Raw genomic sequence first — 19,887 nt, 5'->3', positions numbered from 1 at the left:
TGTAGTACTCGAGTATTAGAATCCTCAAGATCTACCACACAATCAGGGACCTGAACTCAGATCTCCTAGCTATTTCTCAGTGGGGCAAGGACAACCTTATAAACTTCGATGCCACCAAAACTCAGCTCTGTCTGATCTCTTGCAAGAAAGAGCTCTCATCCCCACACCTCCCCTTTACCTTCAATAATACTGAGATATCCAAACATAATCAGATTTCTCTTCTTGGATTGACCTGCACCTCTCATCTTTCCTGGCACAACCATATTTCAACTATAACTTCTGCATCTGCAAAAAAACTTGTACAGGTATGCCTCGATTAACACGGTTAATTAATCCCTGGATGTTACTGCATATATCAAAATCACGTTAATCAAATATAATAAGCAATGATAAAAAGTACAATTCGTCCATGATCAATTGCTGTATTAATAGTTCGTTTTATATGGTACTCTTTTAGGAAAGATGAAAAATGAATGCAAAGTAAATGTTTACAAAATACTTGTGCCTAGATTAGTTACTGCAATTTTTTTTATCAAAAGAAGTTATCAAGAATCATTTGAGCAGTTTTAGTTTTTTCCTATCAGCATAAATTCTACAATAACAAGTAAAATGACTCTCCAGACCTCAGCGAACAAGCATCCTTCGATTTACATCTGGATCCATATCCATTACTTAAGTGATTCTAAACTGTGAAATATTCCATCCAGTTCTTTGACTGTTATCTCTTTTGGAACCTCATCTTCACATTCCATTTGTTCGTTGTCTTTATATGCGTGTTGTTGTTCAATTTTGAGAAGTTCATTGTCTCTGAAATCTTTTGAATTTGAATCCAATAATTCTTTAACATCTTCTGCATCTACACTATCAAAACCAAGATCTTCACCAATTGCAATGATTTCTTCAATCCCATTGTTTACAGGATTTTGAAAACAACCAAGTCATTAGCGCATTCTGGCAAAAGGTTTTCCCAAACAGCTTTCATACAGCTAGAAGATACTTGCTCCCACGACTCATGAATGTTTTCAATTGCATGTTTAATGTTAAATTTTTTTCCAAAATTCTTGGAGCGTAATCGCATTTTCTCCCGTTGTTGTTTCTATAGCCTTTGAAAATGTCCTTTTAAGAAAATAGACTTTGAAAGTTGCAATGACACTCATTTTCATAGGTTGTAGCAATGATGTCCTATTTGGTGGGAAAAATAAAACTTTCACATTCTTACACAGATCATTAAGAGAATTTGGATGACCAGGTGCATCATCTAAAAGCAAAAGAGCTTTGAAAGCCAAGTTATTTCTCTTGCAATAAGCTTCAATTGCCAGGCAAAAATAAGACAAACCAATCTTCAAATAGACTTTGGGTCCTTCTGATTCGCCCACCAAATTACAGGTAAAGAGTTCATGTTACATCCTTTTAAAGCCCTTGGGTTCTGAGTTTGACAGACAAGTAGCAGTTTCAATTTAAAATCTCTATTAGCATTCCCTCCAAGCATAGCAGTTAAGCGAGTTTTTGATACTTTATAGCCAGACTGCGCTGCTTCTTTCTTTTGATATAAAAGTTCTAGATGGCATTTTTTTGCAATAGAGGAAAGTTTCACCTACATTGAAAATTTGGTGGTAATCGTAATCATTTTCTTCGATAATTTTCTGCAGCTCAGCAGGAAATGTGGATGCAGCATCTTCATCGGCACTTGAAGCTTCACCTGTTATTTTTACATTCTTTAGTCTAGCCCTAGATTTAAAATTTTCAAGCCAGCCTTTGCTAGCTGCGAATTTTGACTTGTCTTCTTTATATTTAGTCTCTTTAAGTCTTGACAAACAGGCTTAGAGCTTTGGCCGTGATATTATAGGAACTAATTGGAATTCTCTTTTGATTGCAGTCTTCCAGCCAAATAATCAACAGATCTTCCATTTCAACCATTATAGCACTCCGGTTACATGTGCATTGCATACTTGCAGATGTAGATGCAACTTTACTTTGCTCGAATTACTCATCAGCTTTGGATAAAATAGTCCGTATTGTAGACTCGTTAAAACGAAATTCACTTCCAATCTTACTTTTACTTTCACCACGTTTAAATCTTTTAATTATATCAAGTTTTGTATCTAAAGTAATTACTTTCCTCTTCTTTTTTTCACTTAATGACCCGGTTGTGGGATTACTCTTATTCTTCGACATGATTAATGGGCTGTAAAATTTACTAAGAACGTAATTTATAAATTTAAACATAAATTTAAAGGCACATTAATCAAAATTCTTGCCACGTATATCAAAGGATTGTCGAAATTAATTTTGCTGTGTTAATCAAATCCCACATTAAGCAAGGGATACCTGTACTTTTTTTCTCACAAGACACTATTTCATGGTTTCACAGCTGCTAACTCTATACAAAGCACAAATTCACCTAGCCATGGAATATTGCTCCCATATTTGAGATGATGCATGAAAATCCTCATCTAAGATTGCTTGATTCTATCCAGAAGAGGGCAATCTGGCTAATTAATGAACCCTGTCTCACAAACCCACTTCAATCCCTTTCACAGACATTCTGCCTCTTCTACAGATACTTTCATGGACAGTGCTCTGCTGAATTGGCCACTATTATTCCTCCACTCTCCTCCAAAATCATTAAAAGAAAAGCCATTGCTAACCAACACTCGTTTACAGTCCATTTTAAAACTCACTGAAACAACTTTACAGCCTCCTCTTTTATTCCATCTGCTTCTGTCCTTTGGAACAGTCTCCCTCACTCTGCCTTCCCCGAAGATTACAACCCTCAGCTGTTCAAATCAACACTTGAACAGTTTCCTCCTATTCCTCTTGCCCACACATGGCACTAATGTGCTATAGGTCTTGTGGCCTTTTGTCTGTGGACCAGATATATATATATATATATATATATATATATATAAAAAAAAAAAGAAAAAAAGCATCTATTTCTCTTCATCACTTGGAACTTTCACTAAGGGGGGGAGAGAGAGAGAGAGATGGAGAGCCAACGAACCATCCACTAAGATGAGAAACTGTCTGCTCCATAAATATCATGAAAAAAAAAACAGCTAGCTATATTATCCCATAAAATATCCCCAGTAAGAACAAGACTTCTGACTAACAAGGAATGAAAGGGATCAATTCCTGACAGAGCAAACTAACATCGTTAATTTTATCTGGACTACCATGAGAAGGTGTGTGTGTGTGTGTGTGTGTGTGTGTGTGTGTGTGTGTGTGTGTGTGTGTGTGTGTGTGTGTGTGTGTGTGTGTTCGGTTTAAACAGAATTTTTTAAGAAAAGCAATAGAATTAATTTTACAAACAAAATTAAATTATTTAATTCCTTTTATAAAATTTGGGAAATGTGCAAAGAATCCACCTCTCAAATTCACTCGCAGAACCATGAAAGGATTACAAGCATAAATTTGAAAACTGCTAGTCTAGGTAACGTGACAGGATGATTTAGTAGTAAGTGCAGTTTCATTTTTTTATTACCAAACATTAAAAAAAAATATATATATATATATATATATATATATATATATTCCATCAAATAAATGCATGGTAAAAATAATTTTTATCATAATTCTTTATTCATGCAGCCTCGAGAGGAATCAAACTGATATTTAATCACTAAAGCAAACAATTATTCACATCATTAGATATGTTGAGTTGCAGCTTATTAGTCGCACTATTTTTCTTTACAATTTTCTACATACATATATTTGCTATTTATAACACACACACACACACACACAAATATATATATATATATTTTTTTTCCTTATATATTTATAATTGCTTCACCCTTCAACTGATCATTAAAGGGCTGGAGTGCAGGCTTCACTTCTTTCTCCAGGAATTCCTCCACCTGTTAGAAAAAATAGTAATAGTTCTTAGCAAAATGTAACATTTTACTAAATGTTATAGATAAATTTGAGTAATTATTAACTTAATCATTATCTGAAACCTCTTTGGGGGTTTCTGAAGATGACAGCAGCAGCAGCAAAACAAACTCAGCAAAGAGGTGTTTAGAAACAATATCCATTTTTTTAAGTGGAGGTTTCTGTGGTTTAGAAGTTCACATGGTATATTCAGACGGCTACAACTATATAGTATGAACTATTACTAATAATTTCACTTTTCTTTGTGTTTTAAACTTTAAGTTACCTTTTACCCCTGAAGATGTAAGTCAAACGACTTACGAAACTTGTCGGGTCTTTTATTAATTCATTGTGTTTTATATAGCTTATTAAAAAAACGTGGTCCAGTTACCGGAATATACCATCATGTGAATATCCATTTTGATTATTAACAAAATACATCAAGCATCTAGGCAAGGTAGTAAAATATATGAAATAATTCACAGTAGTCATTACTAGTATAAGATTAAATCAGAAAATAATTCTGATTCTCATTCCTTTATTTAACCCTTCATTCCCCAAGAAACATGCAGCCTATACACTTATATTGGTAACTTATTCAATTTGTATTGGTAATGGTTCCTATATGTTCTGTATTTTAGTAATGTTCTAGTTTATGTTAGTCTTTTTATTGCATTTTTGTTCATACTAACTAGGAAGAAGCCATAAGTATCTATGGTGAATCTAGTCAGTTTCTATTTTTATATTGTTATGGCCAAATAGACTCAATGTATTTCTCTTTATAATTGATTTTTACTGGTCAAAAGTCTACGTAGTCATCAAATAAACTCAACAAAAGAAGAACCAAACAAAACTGGATATAACACGTACCAAATGGCCAATGCTTGATATCCTAAACAATAAATAAAATATAAACCAAATGGGATGAAAAAACTAGGAAGTTTACTAGATTAAAAATGAGACTGGAACAGATCACTGAGTCTATATCAATATTTAGTGTTTAATGATGAGGAGGAGTGTCCCAATAGCTGGTATTAGACTTGAAGATATGAATGATAGGAGTGCAAGGCTGAGTTCAGCAAAATGATCTGATAATAAAAGACATCTTCTTTCAGCACAAAAAAATGCTATATATATATATATATATATATATATATGGAAAACCCTGGATGGGAAAATTAAAAATCAGAGTGACCAAGAAAATATTTTGAAATAGTACTGTGTAAACAAAAACATACACAGTATCAGATACAGACTCCAGTTGTTTCAAAATTAAAAGTGAGATTAAAAAACACTACAACAAAAATCTGTAGTTTCCTAATTTCAGTTACCTAAAGGATAAATCAACTAAAAATAAGTGTGTGACAAAAATTAAAAAGTTGATTTGAACACCTCAGAAAGTTTCATTCAAGATATAAGATAGAAACTGAAGACAGAAAAGTGATGGCAAAAAATTACAAAGATTGTTAAAGGCTGTATTGACTGTAAACCGATTGGGACTTCAGACAATATCCAATCCTCATCATCTCATGGTGCACCCTGTCAGGTATCTACCTGGATAATGAATGAGGATGGGCTGGCAATTTGGGATTTAACTGACAAAATTGTATTCTTATTGGCTTAAACTACAATGTAAAATGATGGTACAAAACGACAGAATTTTGTGCTGGCTGGGGTGTCGCCAAGTTAAACAAGGCCACTATTGTTTTCATCAGGGAACCAGGACAAGCGGTAAAAAGACAGCTACTGGACAGAATCCCTGAACACACCCCAATTCAACATCAACAGAGTTTGCTACTAACCACGTAAGATGCATCAAAGGAAAAGAAATAGAACGAACTAGCAGAAGAACTGGATAAGTACCAGATCAACATAATAGGCATGACTGAAATAAAGAAGACAATATTAGGTGAGATCTTTCTAAGTGACAAATACAAAATGCTATATTGTGGCAATAACAATCAGGGAAAAGAGGCAGTAGCTATAGTATTCAAAACTAAATATGAGGATAATACTCTTGAAAGGCAGGCAATATCAAGTAGAATAATGTGGACAATATCAGAATGGGACTGATGGGACAATGAGACTTATTTGTGCTTATGTCACACAGAAGGTTCTACCAAGGAAGAAATGGAAGAATTTTTTAAGTGTCATTAGACAAAGCAAGCTGGCTCAATGAAAAAGGAAAAGTTGGTCCTTGTTGGAGAGCTAAACAACAGAGTAGTGTTTATTTTAATTCATCTCTGTAGTTAGCTGTTCCAGTTATTGAAAAAAAAAAAAAGTGTCAGTTGCACCCTTGTTTTCATTTATAATTTTTTTTATCTCTGTAAAAATTTTGTTTTACATTGAGTGTTAAGGGGGGAGGGGGAGGCATTCATGGAATTTTGTTTGCGATCAAGAAAGGGGTAACAGATAAGTATTTCTCTCACATGGCAGTGAGCGAGTAGCATAATCTGCCTCTAGGGGATAGCGAGCGCATCTAGTGTGAAATGAATCTGGATGATTTATAGTCGCTCTCAATGAGTTTTTGATTCCCTGTAGGTTTCAGATAATAATAAAAATAATAATAACAATAATAATAACAAAGGCTTTGAGTTGGTGATGTGCAAAACACACCAGCTATCCATTGTTGCGTCCCCTATCTACGATTATTAAACTTTCTTTTATCCTTTCAAGTGAATCTCCATTATATCTTTATTCAAAACTTAACTATGCACGAGATATTACAAAATTCAAATATTTATGCTTTTTCTCCCCTTAGTGTACCTAATATTTATATTATACTGCACCTTTCAGGACATTTAGTTTAGGATATATAATTTGAAAACAAGGAGCAATTACAAAAATATGTCTGATATTGAAACTATTAAACAATCGTGACCCTTTATCTAGTAACTTAACACATTAATTTCCCGCGTGATTAGGTACGTGTGTTTTTTCAAGTGGTGCATTAGGCAGCAATTTCAGACAACTGTATTATTAATGAACAAAAGTTTAGAAATACGATTTTATTTATACAGACTAGTATTTTACAATAAAAACACTTATTCAAACCTACCAGTTTCGCCAGCAAACTGTCTGGCTTTTTCAAGGCATTACGGAGATATGAAAGTTAGTAAATGCAAATTAAAAGGAACATAAAAAACGTTGTAAACCAAACTAGTATCTATGGTTACATGTTTTGCGTGACAGAGATGACTTATTGTTCTTATTCATTATCACGCACGCGTGTTTGTTGTAGACTTGTAATGTGATTACTGGCTAGCTGTAGTTCAGATTGATTGAGAGAGAGGATCAAGTTTTTCCACGACCTGTTTAGAATTACACCCTGATTTCTGTTGAGGTTTCCGCCAGTTATCAGTACTATTGTGGCTTCTTTAAATACACGATGCCTGTAGTCGTCATTGAGATATGGCATGGAGCTGTTTTGCCAATCTATCGTGTGGTTAGACGTCCAGAAATGATGTGCTAAGACGGAAGAGATGCTTCTGTTGTGGTTTACATCACCAACATGTTCTTTTTGTCTAATTTCTAAACTTCGTGAAGTTTGTCCGATGTAGGAAGACCACAGGAGCAGGGAATGTAATATACTCCTGGATATTTGTAGAACGGAACTTTATCTTTTGGAGATACTAAAACTTGTCTGATGTTGGTGGTTGGTTTGAAGACCACTCTGATGTTGTGGGCTCTTAGTATTCTTGCTATTTGATAAGAAATTGACTTGATGAAAGGTATCACTACAGTAGAAATGTGCTGACGGTTTAGGATCTCCAAAAGATAAAGTTCCATTCTACAAATATCCAGGAGTATATTACATTTCCTGCTCCTGTGGTCTTGCCTACATCGGACAAACTTCACGAAGTTTAGAAATTAGACAAAAAGAACATTTTGGTGATGTAAACCACAACAGAAGCATCTCTTCCGACTTAGCACATCATTTCTGCACGTCTAACCATACGATAGATTGGCAAAACAGCTCCATGCCATATCTCGATGACGACTACAGGCATCATGTATTTAAGGAAGCCACAATAGTACTAATAACCAGCAGAAACCTCAACAGAAATCAGGGTGTAATTCTAAACAGTTCATGGAAAAACTTGATCCTCTCTCTCAATCAATATGAACTACAGCTAGCCAGTAATCACATTACAAGTCTACAACAAGCACGCATGCATGATAATGAATAAGAACAATAAGTCATCTCTGTCATGCGAAACGTGTAACCATAGATACTAGTATGGTTTACAATGTTTTTTATGTTCCTTTTAATTTGCATTTACTAACTTTCATATCTCCGTAATGCCTTGAAAAAGCCAGACAGTTTGCTGGTGAAACTGGTAGGTTTGAATAAATGTTTTTATTGTAAAATACTGGTCTGTATTAATAAAATTGTATTTCTATTATAAAACGACCAAAAATGTATAATTTAAATAGAACAAAAGTTTATTTAAGATCTCAAACATGGTACAATTTAATTTCTATTATATAAAACACAATTCAATACTAAGAATAAAATTTACAAATTTACACAAGCAAAATACAAGTATTACGGCAAAATCCTATGTGGGAATTTGCGATCATGCCATCATAACAGACTTTATACATATAAATATACACATATAATCCTGGAACAAATTAACACTTTACTTAACCTTATACTAGTCAGAATACTCTATATTGCTATAATACCATGGACATTATTGTTTAAATTCAGTTTACCTTATCTAACTTATGAAGCAAAACAACATAGGTTAAACTATCTTTGCACTATGCTATGCCCATACATATATTTGACCTTTAAGACACTCTCATATGAAATACCATACGCATACATAAATCTCTAACACATGAATGCTTATCAAATAATATAAACTAGTTTACTCTCATTCTACTCTGATTTGTACTAAAGTCCTAGTATATCTTCGACTGTCCAATAATTAACAATGATTGCAACTATATGCGATTTCAATTGATACAAGATTTTATAGTACCTTTCTAGGACAAACCCTGGTTTCCACGAGCTATACCTTTCGTGCTTATCTTCTATCACTATGGAACTCATCACGTGGGCACAGACTTCTGTATGGATTTTCTTTCCCTCGAAACGAGTACTGGATGACAATACATAGACAATTTCTTGCTTCTTGTAACTATATGGCATTCCTCATCTCTTGCAATAGGAATGCGGAATTGAAATCCCGTACACTTTGTTTCCTTGTTGTGTCAGATGGAGATAACTCCTACGCCGTCACTCAGGAAAACCGCGTGTTACCTATATGAAGATTTCGTGAAGAAACTCTGAGGGAAAAAAAAAACTGTGTGTGTGTGCGGGGGGGGGGGGGGGTTCCCTAACCCTTTTATCTGCATGGCCCCTATTGGCATCTTCTTCAATTTCTTTTCTTCCCCCCTTACTGGAGTCGATCTCACTCACCAATTAAAGTCATGTTTTTCTGCCCAAAGCATGCTACGTTTTGCTTGCACATGACTCTCACGTGACGACGTCTCACTTCGGGAAATGACCTTGAGCAATTGTCATTTGTTTTAAGCTAGCCTCTATCCTAAATTAATCCCCTTTTTAGAATTTACTTGAATATTTTAATCTCCTCTTTTCAAGTGTTAAACTAGCCTCTCACATACTAATTCTTATCTCTAATCTTCTTTGTCTTACTTAACCTTTTTTTTTCATAATCTTTTTTGTAATGAGATTCCCTTTTTTTCTATTTAGTTAAACAAACAATTTCTGCTATAATTAATTTTCTTTATGCAAGCATATTTCCTGTCTTTAAATATTTTGTATTAGCTACTTACATAGGATTTTATATTTTTATTTTCTTGTTACACCATGATAACTGAAATTTTTACATTCTTGGTTATCAGGGTGTAACACCACATACCTCATGGACAGGATCAAATCATTGCAGACTACTCTGCCTTGCAGAACCATAGACTTGAAATCCATAATCCAGCTTTGGACATAAGTATATGATAAAGATGATGAACAAAAATCAATTCATACTCCATTCAGCAGAGAACAGATTGCAAAGGAGATTCAATGCTTTCTTGGACTTTTCTCTTAATTTACAAATGTGTGAAGGAATGTATATTATCTGACAAAGATGAGTTCCAAGAAGTCAGCTTCTGTTGCAACTGGAATAATGGTTTGTCCCATTCTTAATTCAGATTTAGATGGAGGTGTGTTTTTAACAAGAAGTGTACACACTTTTTTTTTTTCCAGCTGAAAATCTGAACCCATTAAAGAGCCCATTTGAGTGACACTATTAGCTCCTTGCTAAAGATGCCTTTCAATTAGTTTCAGTTGCTGAGAGTGAATGGTTTGTGGTATGAGAGTGAGAATGGACAGAATATCTGTCGGAAATGTTTCGTAAACGAGTATAAGGAATGCGAGTCATGAAAGAAAGAAGTGACTGATAATAAGGATATAAGGCAGGATGGTCAAAGTGTTGTGGAGAATGCAGCGGAAGCAGTGAATGATAGCACACAAAATACAAATGAGAGTTTGAAGGAAGTAGTCGAAAGTAATAATGCGGTTGATAAGATGCCAGATTGGAAGAAATTGCATGTTTATGGGAACTCCTTCACAGGATAAAATGTGAGTTGGAGCAACTGGAGAATCAACTGGCGTGTGGTACAAAAGAATGTAGAATGAAAGAAAGAATGAATATGAAAAGCATAAAAGTGCAAGAAACTGGAAGAAAAGAGATAGTATTGTATTGGAGGGTACTAAGGGTCAAAGCTGTATAACTGGGAGGAGACCTCCACAAAGCCTTTAAAGGAATGCAGAGAACCGACCAGGACTTCTGACCTAATGTCCAATCCTCACCTTCTCGTGGTGTACCCTGTTGGGTATCTACCTGGATACTGAACGAACGAGGATGGGATGGCAGTTTGGAATTTAGCTGACCAAATTGTATTCTCGTTGGGGGCATCATCCGGTTAAACAAGGACCTCCCCCCAATTGTTTTCACCAGTGAACCAGGGCGAACAGCGAAAAGACAGCTACTGGAACAAATCTGAAAACACACCCCAACTCAATATCACCAGAGTTAAAGATCGGTACTATCAACATAAGAAGCCTGAATGGCAAAGAAATGGACCTAGCTGAGGAATTAGATAAGTACCAGATCGATATAATAGGGGTGACTGAAACAAAAAAGACAAAACTGGCGATATCTTTCCAAGCAATAAATACAAAATGTTATATTCAGGCAATGACAATCAAGGAAAAGAAGGAGTAGCCATGTATTCAACACAAAATACGAGGCTAATCTTGTTGAATGGCAGGCAGTGTCAAGTAGAGTGATTTGGGCAAATATCAGAATGGGGAACTGGACAATGAGACTTATTTGAGCCTATGGTCCCACAGAAGGTTCAACTAAGGTAGAAGTGGAGGAATTTTTTAATGCTTTAGAGAAAGCATCTGACACAATGAAAAAGGAAAACTTGATCCTTGTTGGGGATCAATATAGCAAGAGTAGGAAATGATTGTCAGACATACAAAAATATTTTGAGAAAATTTCGAGAAAAGAGCAAAGCTAATAATAATGGCAAATACCTGTTGGATTTCTGCTCAGGACATGGACTGGTTATTACTAACACCGTGTTCCAACATAAAAATGTGCACAAATTCACATGAAGAGAAGAGGCAAGGAATGAGAAACGTCTCGTTGACTATGTTATTGTTGATGTTTTCTCCCTGGTGCAGGACACCAGAGTATACAGAGGATTTGAAATTGGAAGTGATCACTATTTAGTCTTGAGCAGGATAAAATTGAATTTCATTTTGAAAAGAATAACATGAAAGAACATTTTATAGCGAATAAAAGTTGAGCAGCTCCCAGATGTAAACTGTATACTAAAATACACAAAGATTATTGAAATAAAAACAAAAGAGTTTGAGAATAGGAATCAAACCATGGAGATTCAGTGACAAGCCTTGAAGAAAGCCCTGATTGATTCAGCTAGAGAGGAATGTGGTGAAGTTGTCTGCAAGGATAGAAAAATTAGAACTCCATGGTGGACACAGGAAGTTAAAGAGGCAGTGAAGAAAAAGAAGAAAGCCTATCAAAAGTTCCTGGCAAATAAGTCAGCTTGTGCTCTTACAGAATACAGAGACAAATGCAAGAATGCTAAAAACTGTTTAAAACTAGCCAAAGAAAAGTCGTGGGAGGACTTTGGCAAGAATATAGAAAATAAATATGAAGAAGGTGGCAAAGTATTCTTGAGGTTGTTGAAGAAGCTTAGGAATGGAGGAAAGAGTGCTGTAAAAGGAGTTAGAGATGATAAAGGTAACATGAAAATGGGAGAAAAAGATATCCTTGAAGTATAGAGCAATTACTTTGAAAAACTGCTAAATGAAACAAGCAGTGATGACAGCACAGTGGTAAAAAAACACTGACCAAGCATGCAGTCAGGAATACATATCCATACTTGAAGTAGAAAAAGTAGAAAAAGCCATCAGAGGCTTGAAATGTGGAAAGGCAGCAGGAGTAGATGATATTCAACCAGAAATGCTGAAATATGGTGGTATAAAAGTCTTACAGTGGCTGCACTGCATAGTTTAGAAAGCCTGTACAGAGGAACGAATTCCCGATGATTGGAGTACAGCTCTCATACTAACCATATATAAAAAAGGAAATAAAACTGGATGTGAAAATTACAGAGGTATTTCCTTAATGAGTGTTCCTATCAAGATCTATGCAAGTATACTTGAGAAACGGTTGAGAAGAATTGTGGAAGAAAAGCTGGGTGAAGAACAAGCTGGATTCAGGCCAAATAGAGGCTGTCAGGATCAGATCTTCACTTTATGACAAATAGTCGAGAAAGCATGGAAATATAACAAAGATCTGTATTTAAGTTTTGTCGATTTGGAAAAGGCATATGAGAAGGTGCCAAAAGAAAGAGAGAAGCTATTCAATACGCTGTAGTTATATGGTGTCAATGGGGTATTATATCAAGCAATACTTGGTCTTTATTTGAGTTGTAAATCAGCAGTTAGAATTGAAGGAAGTACAGGAAGATGGTTTAATGTTAAATCTGGTGTGAGACAAGGATGTACATTATCCCCTCTGTTATTCATTATCTATATGGATCACATTATGAAGGAAAGTGGTATTAAACATGATATCAAAATTGGAGATGTTAATGTCAGCTCTTTGCTTTATGCAGATGATGTTATACTTCTAAATAAATCTGTTACAAGTCTGCAAGATTCTCTGACTAAATTGAATAACTGTTGTAATAGATATGACAGACAAAGTAACATACAAAGACAATGAAAATAGGCAGAATCATTGAAAATGTCAACTGTGTTGTGAATGGAGACCCTGTGGAACAAGTAAAACATTTCAGCTACTTAGGCACGATTTTTACTGAAGATGGTAGACAACAGAATGAGCAAAGCTGGTATGGTGGGAAGTCAATTGAATAAATTCATATGGAATAAGATAAAAATTAGTCGGAACACTAAATTTGCTGTATACAAGACAGTTCAAACCAGTTTTAACTTATGGATCTGAGAGCTGAGTCAGAAGTAAAACACATGACCAAAAACTAGAGACCGCAGATATGAAAGTCCTGAGAAAGATTATAGGCATGAACAGATGGCTTCAATGGCAATATCATATTTAAAATGAGGATATTAGAAAAGAACTTGTCATTGTCAGCATCCAGGAATGCGTTCGCAGAGCTAATCTCAGGTGGTATGGTCACTTAAACAGAATGGGCGAAGAAAGATTAGCAAAACAAGTGTTCTCTGCCAGGTTGGCAGCAAAACGCCCCAGAGGAAGACCAAGATATAGGTGGATTGATACGGTACAAAGTGCCTTAGACGATAGAAATATAAGATCTGTTAATATTGGAGTCTTGACAAGTAACAGACTGATTTGGAGGAAAATTGTAGATAGGAAGTTAGCAATGATGTAATTTTTTTTCATGTAGTACTATCATATCCTGTATACTCCCTTGAGGGTACATGGTAGAATCTGATGATGATAATGATGATTGTATTGGGATTCGATGATAAGAGATACACTTAATGAGAAAGTGATGAAAGCATGTTTACCAGGTGCAAAGATAAAGGATGTTAGTGAAGCTTTAAGTTTGGAGAAGAAAGAAGCAAAGAAATTAATTCTTTTGGCAGGTATGAATTATTTGAAAGGTGAGAAATAAGCAATGAGAGAAGATATGAAAGAGTTGTTAGAAGACACAAAAATGAAAAGTGGGAAAGTAAAGATTGTGAGTTAGCTGCCTTGGTATTGCACAGAATTGAGAAGGGCTATGATTTCTAATGAGTCAATATGAAGATTGTGCAGGAGGAATGGTGTGCAGTTTTTAGTTGTTTTTAGTTGTTTGGAGTGTATTTCATGGACATAAGGAATGCACTTAAACGGTTTTGGAGTTAAATGCTTAGAAGTGCAAAACCAGGGAAACTAGAAAGAAATAAGGGGGAGGGGGGGAATCAAGCATGTGTCTAGCCACTCCTGGAATAGATGAGGGGTAGGAATGATTGTGAAGAGCTAGGTACAGTTTCCCAGGTTTCGAATCTCAATGGGCAAGTAATAACATCATGTAAGGGTAACTGTTTTCCTAAGGTGAGGATGAAATGCATGTACACAAATGCCCAAAGTATCAGAAGTAATTGAGAGGAGATTTTAGCTTTGGTCAGCTCAACTTGGCCAAAATTATTGGCATCAGCAAGACTTGGTTGTCAGAGAACAATCCATGACCACTTTCCATGCACTAATGACATTCATTCCATGTAGTTTGTTATGCTATGGCAATACTCCAAGTTGCCTCCTAAGTTTGTCATAATCGCCAGGCGTGGTACTGGATATAATGGATATTGTATTTTCAGTGAAGATAGAGAAGGAGTATTATTAATGACAGCTGAAGAACTTCAACCAACAAAAACAGAAATTAAGGAACATCGTAGATCTGATGGAAAATTGTTGATTTGAGCTTGCTGATATGAGATAGAGGCCAACAGGACAACATATTGTTGGTTGCTGGTGTAGACCTGGGGATCCAGAAGAAGATGTGGAAGACATATATCAGCAGATTAGCACAATGAATGCAGGCTGAATGATTATCATGGGAGACTTCAGCTATGCTGATATAGATTGGAAGGAGGAAAGGGCACATGGCAAAATGGAAAAGGAATTAATACAGTTAATTAAAGGATGATTACCTGAAACGGTATGTGATGGAAGGGACTAGGGGGTTTGAAAGTGTTGGATCTTGCAATAGCATCAGAAGATCCATCTAAAACTATAGTAGCAACTCTATCTCCAATTGGAGAAAGTGACTATGCAGTCTTGTCCAGGGAGGTTGCTCAATAGTAGAAATTTCAGTCAAGAAAGAGTTTATGCAGAATTACAAAACTGACAATTATGAAAAACTTAGGAGGCAACTTGGAGTAATGCCATGGCATAAGAAACTACACGGAATGAATGTCATCAGTGCATGGGAAGTGGCCGAGGATTGTTTAAGTGAGGCACTATCAGACTGCATACCCAGGGTCAGGAGAAAAATATGAGTAGTGATTAAGTGGATCACTAACTATATAAAAGCAGGAGCTGCAAAAAAAAAAAAAAAGCATTGTGAAAGGATTATAAACAACAAGGGGATCAGCATACATGAGCAGTATAAAGCACAAGCAAGAAGGGTAACTAGTATGGTAAGGAAGGCTAAATCAGATTTTGAAAGAAAATTAGCTAATCAGACGACTAAAGTAAATCCAAGAGTTTTTTTCACTACGTAGCAAGTAAGAGAAAGGATGATTATAGAAAGATAGCTATACTCAGTGTTGATGGTAGGAAAGTTACATAAGCATAAGAAATAGTTCAATTAGTACGTGATCAGTTTGCAAGCGTATATGATACAGGTGTGACTTTGTAGTTACTGAGGTGACAGAGACTGATGTGAGTATTGTGATAGATGAACTGGAGGTACTTAGTATATTGAAAAATATCAATGTGAATACAGCAGTGGGCCTGGATGGTATGTCAGCTCATGTGCAAGTGCCAGAGCTGAGACTTAGATTAAATAACTGTAAGCAGAACTGGCAGTGCTGCTGACAGTTATTTAATCTAAGTCTCAGCTCTGGCAAGGTTCTAAGAGAGAGAGTGGAAAGACGGTAAGATAATTCCATTACATAAAGGTGGCTCCAAGACAGAAGTAGCAAATTACAGACCAATTAGTAAATCTAGAGTGGTGGTTAAAATATTTGAAAAGTTGGTTAAAAGTAAAATTCTGGAAATGAGTGGATAGGAATATGATACTCTATAGGGGGCAACACAGCTCGTAAAAGGTAAGTCCTGCCTCAGTAATTTATTCTCATTTTATAATAAGGTGATAGCAGAAATGGATAGAGGAAATGGCTACTGCTGGACTTTGCAAAGGCATTTGACAGCAGTCCTGCGTTGTGATTTTATGTGGTCTCCCAGGTCAAGAGTGTGCTGGTGTTGATCCTAGGTGTTTCCATTTAACAATAACATCACTTACAGTTGATCAAGACAGATGCAGAAGAGAAGATATTTCCCAAACTGAACTGTTGCAAAAGTGTTGCAAGTTTGCAGAATTCCTTAACTACACTGAATAACTGTTTAACAAATATGGTGAAAATCAGCAATAAAGATCAAAACTATGAAAATAGGCAGAAATATAGGAAACTTTAACTGCATTCTGAAAGGAGAATCTACAAAAGAAGTAAAACATTTCAGGTATTTAGGCATAATTTTTAATGACAATGCAAATTAAATATGGAAATAGACAACAGAATAAATTTATACAGAAGAAGAAAGAAATTAGAATCAAAACTAGTTGTATACAAGACAGTGTTACAGCTGTGTAGAATTTGTGGAGACAAAACTACACGTGTTGGATCAATCATTTTATGTATAATTAAGAAATACTGTTTTCTTAATTGTAAGTAAAATAATTGCTCCAACATGTGTTTTTGTCTCCATAAATTCTACGTAATGAATGCTGACCACCATGTAACCTTGAAAGAAATTTTCAAGCTGGTTTTAACTTATGGATCTGAGGGGTTGGATTAGAAATAAAATACTTAAAGACTGGAGACCACAGATATAAAGTACTGATGGCAGAAAGGAGACCCATATCTGATATGGGTCTCCTTCCTATATCAAGTGTATTAATATAGTAAGTGTCTTAGAAGACTGAAATATAAGATCTGATAACAGTGGAGTCTTGGCAGATAACCGACAAATATGGAGGAAATTTGTCAACAGAAAGTTAGCAATGATGTAAAGTTTTCATGTAGTACCATCATAGTATCATCTCCTGTAAACCTCTTAATGGTATATATCAGGAATTTGATGATGACTTTTTTTCTTTTTTTAATGTAGATCCCATTTTGAAAAGAGTTGGTCTAGCATGCATTTGTATTAGCTGTGGGTGGATTAAGAGTTTGATAATCGAGAATTCTGCTATGGAGAAAAAAACAAGGAACTTTTTCAACATATTTCAGGCCCAATAATTAGGGTGCTTGTCTCAAATGAGGTAATGAAATTTACCTCCCCACCTCATCCCAATCATAAAACAATCCATTCTTACAGTGGCATTCGAACTCATAGCCTGTTAGGTGGTGAGTGACTAGATTAACCATTCAGCTAAACCATGCTGGATTTTGGATTTGTATAATAGCAACAGGAAAAGTAAGTTTTTCTTTCACTTACAAACAAGCTGAGAACTTCGTACATATACGTTTTTATATTTTTCCTTTTTATTAGGTGCCATTATAAATAACTACTTATTCTATATAGCAAATTAAAGAGTCTGATGTTTAATGCTTAAGCAATTTCAATAGCTAAACTTATCTAATTGGAATTTGCTGTCTTCAAGTTTAACTCAGGCATACAAGAACTAAAGCAGTCCTTCATTGCCTTGAAAGCAAAAAACAAGAATATTGGAAAAAGTGAACCACATTTGACTTTCAGAACTTCAAGGTCAATTATGTCCTTATACGATCCTTGTTCTAGACAAGCCAATCAACTAATCCAGAGACAATGCAATCCATAAGAAGCTATGCAATACACTCCCAAATCAAAAAATTAGAATAATCAAAGAAAATGTGTTGAATGATTTGCAATGCTGATTTATTGCATAGAAAATAGTTGTTGAAAGTTTTTTCACTTGGTTATATTAAAAATTAAAGATATCAAGAAATTGCATACTTGGTTTAATCTTTTATCCAAATGTAAAGAAACAAAGTTTGCGCCCGAAGTATTTTCAGGACTGGGGCAACTTGTATAAGGAAGCGAAGACTTCACATCACTTGCCTTAGTATCCCATAATGCAAAGCACATCTCCTTGCAGACATATATAATGCTATGCATTTTTAGAAGGGGGATCACTACCCAGACTGGTTTCGACCTTTCTTCCAACAACAAAAACTTCCAACAACTTTCTCTAATCCAGAGTAATTTAATAATAAGGTTTTGGCAACTCATATATGAAAATATAACCTGCATTACTTCAACCTTCAACTTTAGTTGTCTTGGTCAGGCTCCCACTGAAGAGACCTCAATAAAGGTCGAAACTGGTCTGCATAGTGACCCTTCTCATAATGCATAGAATTACACATGTCTGCAAGGAGATGTGTGCTTGGCATTATGGGATACTAAGTCGTGATGTGAACTCTTCGCTTCCTTATACGAATTGCTCCAGTCCTGAAAATACTTCAGGTGCAAACTTGTTTGCTTACACTTGGATAAAGGAGCTAAGTATATAATTTCTTGGTATTAAAATGAAAAGCCAAACGGCATTATGGCAAATGGCATTATGGGATACTAAGTCGTGATGTGAACTCTTCGCTTCCTTAAACGAATTGCTCCAGTCCTGAAAATACTTCAGGTGCAAACTTGTTTGCTTACAATTGGATAAAGGAGCTAAGTATATAATTTCTTGGTATTAAAATGAAAAGCCAAACGGCTAGTTTTCTGGCAACTTAACAGATATTAAAGGGATAAAAATCCTATGTTGTTATATAGCCAGTAAGTGAAACTCAAGATTGAGAATTACGATCTATGAGTTTCAATGCCGAAAAAACTATCGGCGAAGGCCATTCAAAGTAAAGGTGGAGCAAGCTCCCTCACTATTCTTGATATTCTCTCATAATGTAAAACACAGCTCCTAGGAGATGTAATACTGTCATTACATTATGAGGAGAGGTCACTACCCAGACCGGTTTCAACCTTTTTTGAGGTCTCATCAGTGAGTAGGTAGACCTGGAAGATACCAAAGCTTAGTGAAAAGAACTTACATACCTTCACTATACGAATGCCGTAAAGGTGTGCTTATATTTTGTAATTAAAATGAAAAGCCAAACGGCTAGTTTTCTGGCAACTTAATAGATACTAAAAAGATAAAAACCCTATGTTGTTATATAGCCAGTAAGTGAAACTCAAGATCGAGAACTATGATCTATGAGTTTCAATGCCGAAAAACTATCGGCGAACGAAGTAAAGGTGGAGCAAGCTACCTCACTATTCTTGATATTCTCTCATAATATAAAACACAGCTCCTAGGAGATGTAATACTGTCATTACATTATGAGGAGAGGTCACTACCCAGACCGGTTATATATTGCTTATAATTACAAAATATAAGCACACCTTTATGGCATTCGTATAGTGAAGGTATGTAAGTTCTTTTCACTAAGCTTTGATATCTTCCAGGTCTACCTACTCACTGATGAGACCTCAAAAAAGGTTGAAACCGGTCTGGGTAGTGCCCTCTCCTCATAATGTAATGACAGTATTACATCTCCAAGAGCTGTGTTTTTATTATGAGATAATATCAAGAATAGTGAGGGAGCTTGCTCCACCTTTACTTCGAATTGCCTTCGCTGATAGTTTTTCGGCATTGAAACTCATAGATTGTAGTTCTCGATCTTGAGTTTCACTTACTGGCTATATAACAACATAGGATTTTTATCCCTTTAATATCTATTAAGTTGCCAGAAAACTAGCC

The 19,887-nt window shown here is 35.4% G+C and overlaps 1 protein-coding gene across 1 annotated transcript in view; it reads right to left on the bottom strand.

Moving 5' to 3' along the window:
• Positions 1-3,557: 3,557 nt before the first annotated feature.
• Adsl (adenylosuccinate lyase) overlaps positions 3,558-19,887 on the bottom strand; it is a 219,023-nt gene continuing 202,693 nt past the window's right edge. Inside the window, exon 11 of the mRNA XM_090397737.1 lies at positions 3,558-3,857. Within this exon, the coding sequence (XP_090253863.1) occupies positions 3,771-3,857 (87 nt within the window). The 3' untranslated portion in view covers positions 3,558-3,770. The remainder of the gene's footprint in view (positions 3,858-19,887) is intronic.

Source organism: Typopeltis vanoorti, chromosome 9 (assembly GCF_054136105.1).
Source record: "Typopeltis vanoorti isolate ZY-2024b chromosome 9, IOZ_Tvanoo_1.0, whole genome shotgun sequence".
Lineage (NCBI taxonomy): Eukaryota > Metazoa > Arthropoda > Arachnida > Uropygi > Thelyphonidae > Typopeltis > Typopeltis vanoorti.
This window is presented reverse-complemented; position numbering and strand designations above follow the sequence as displayed.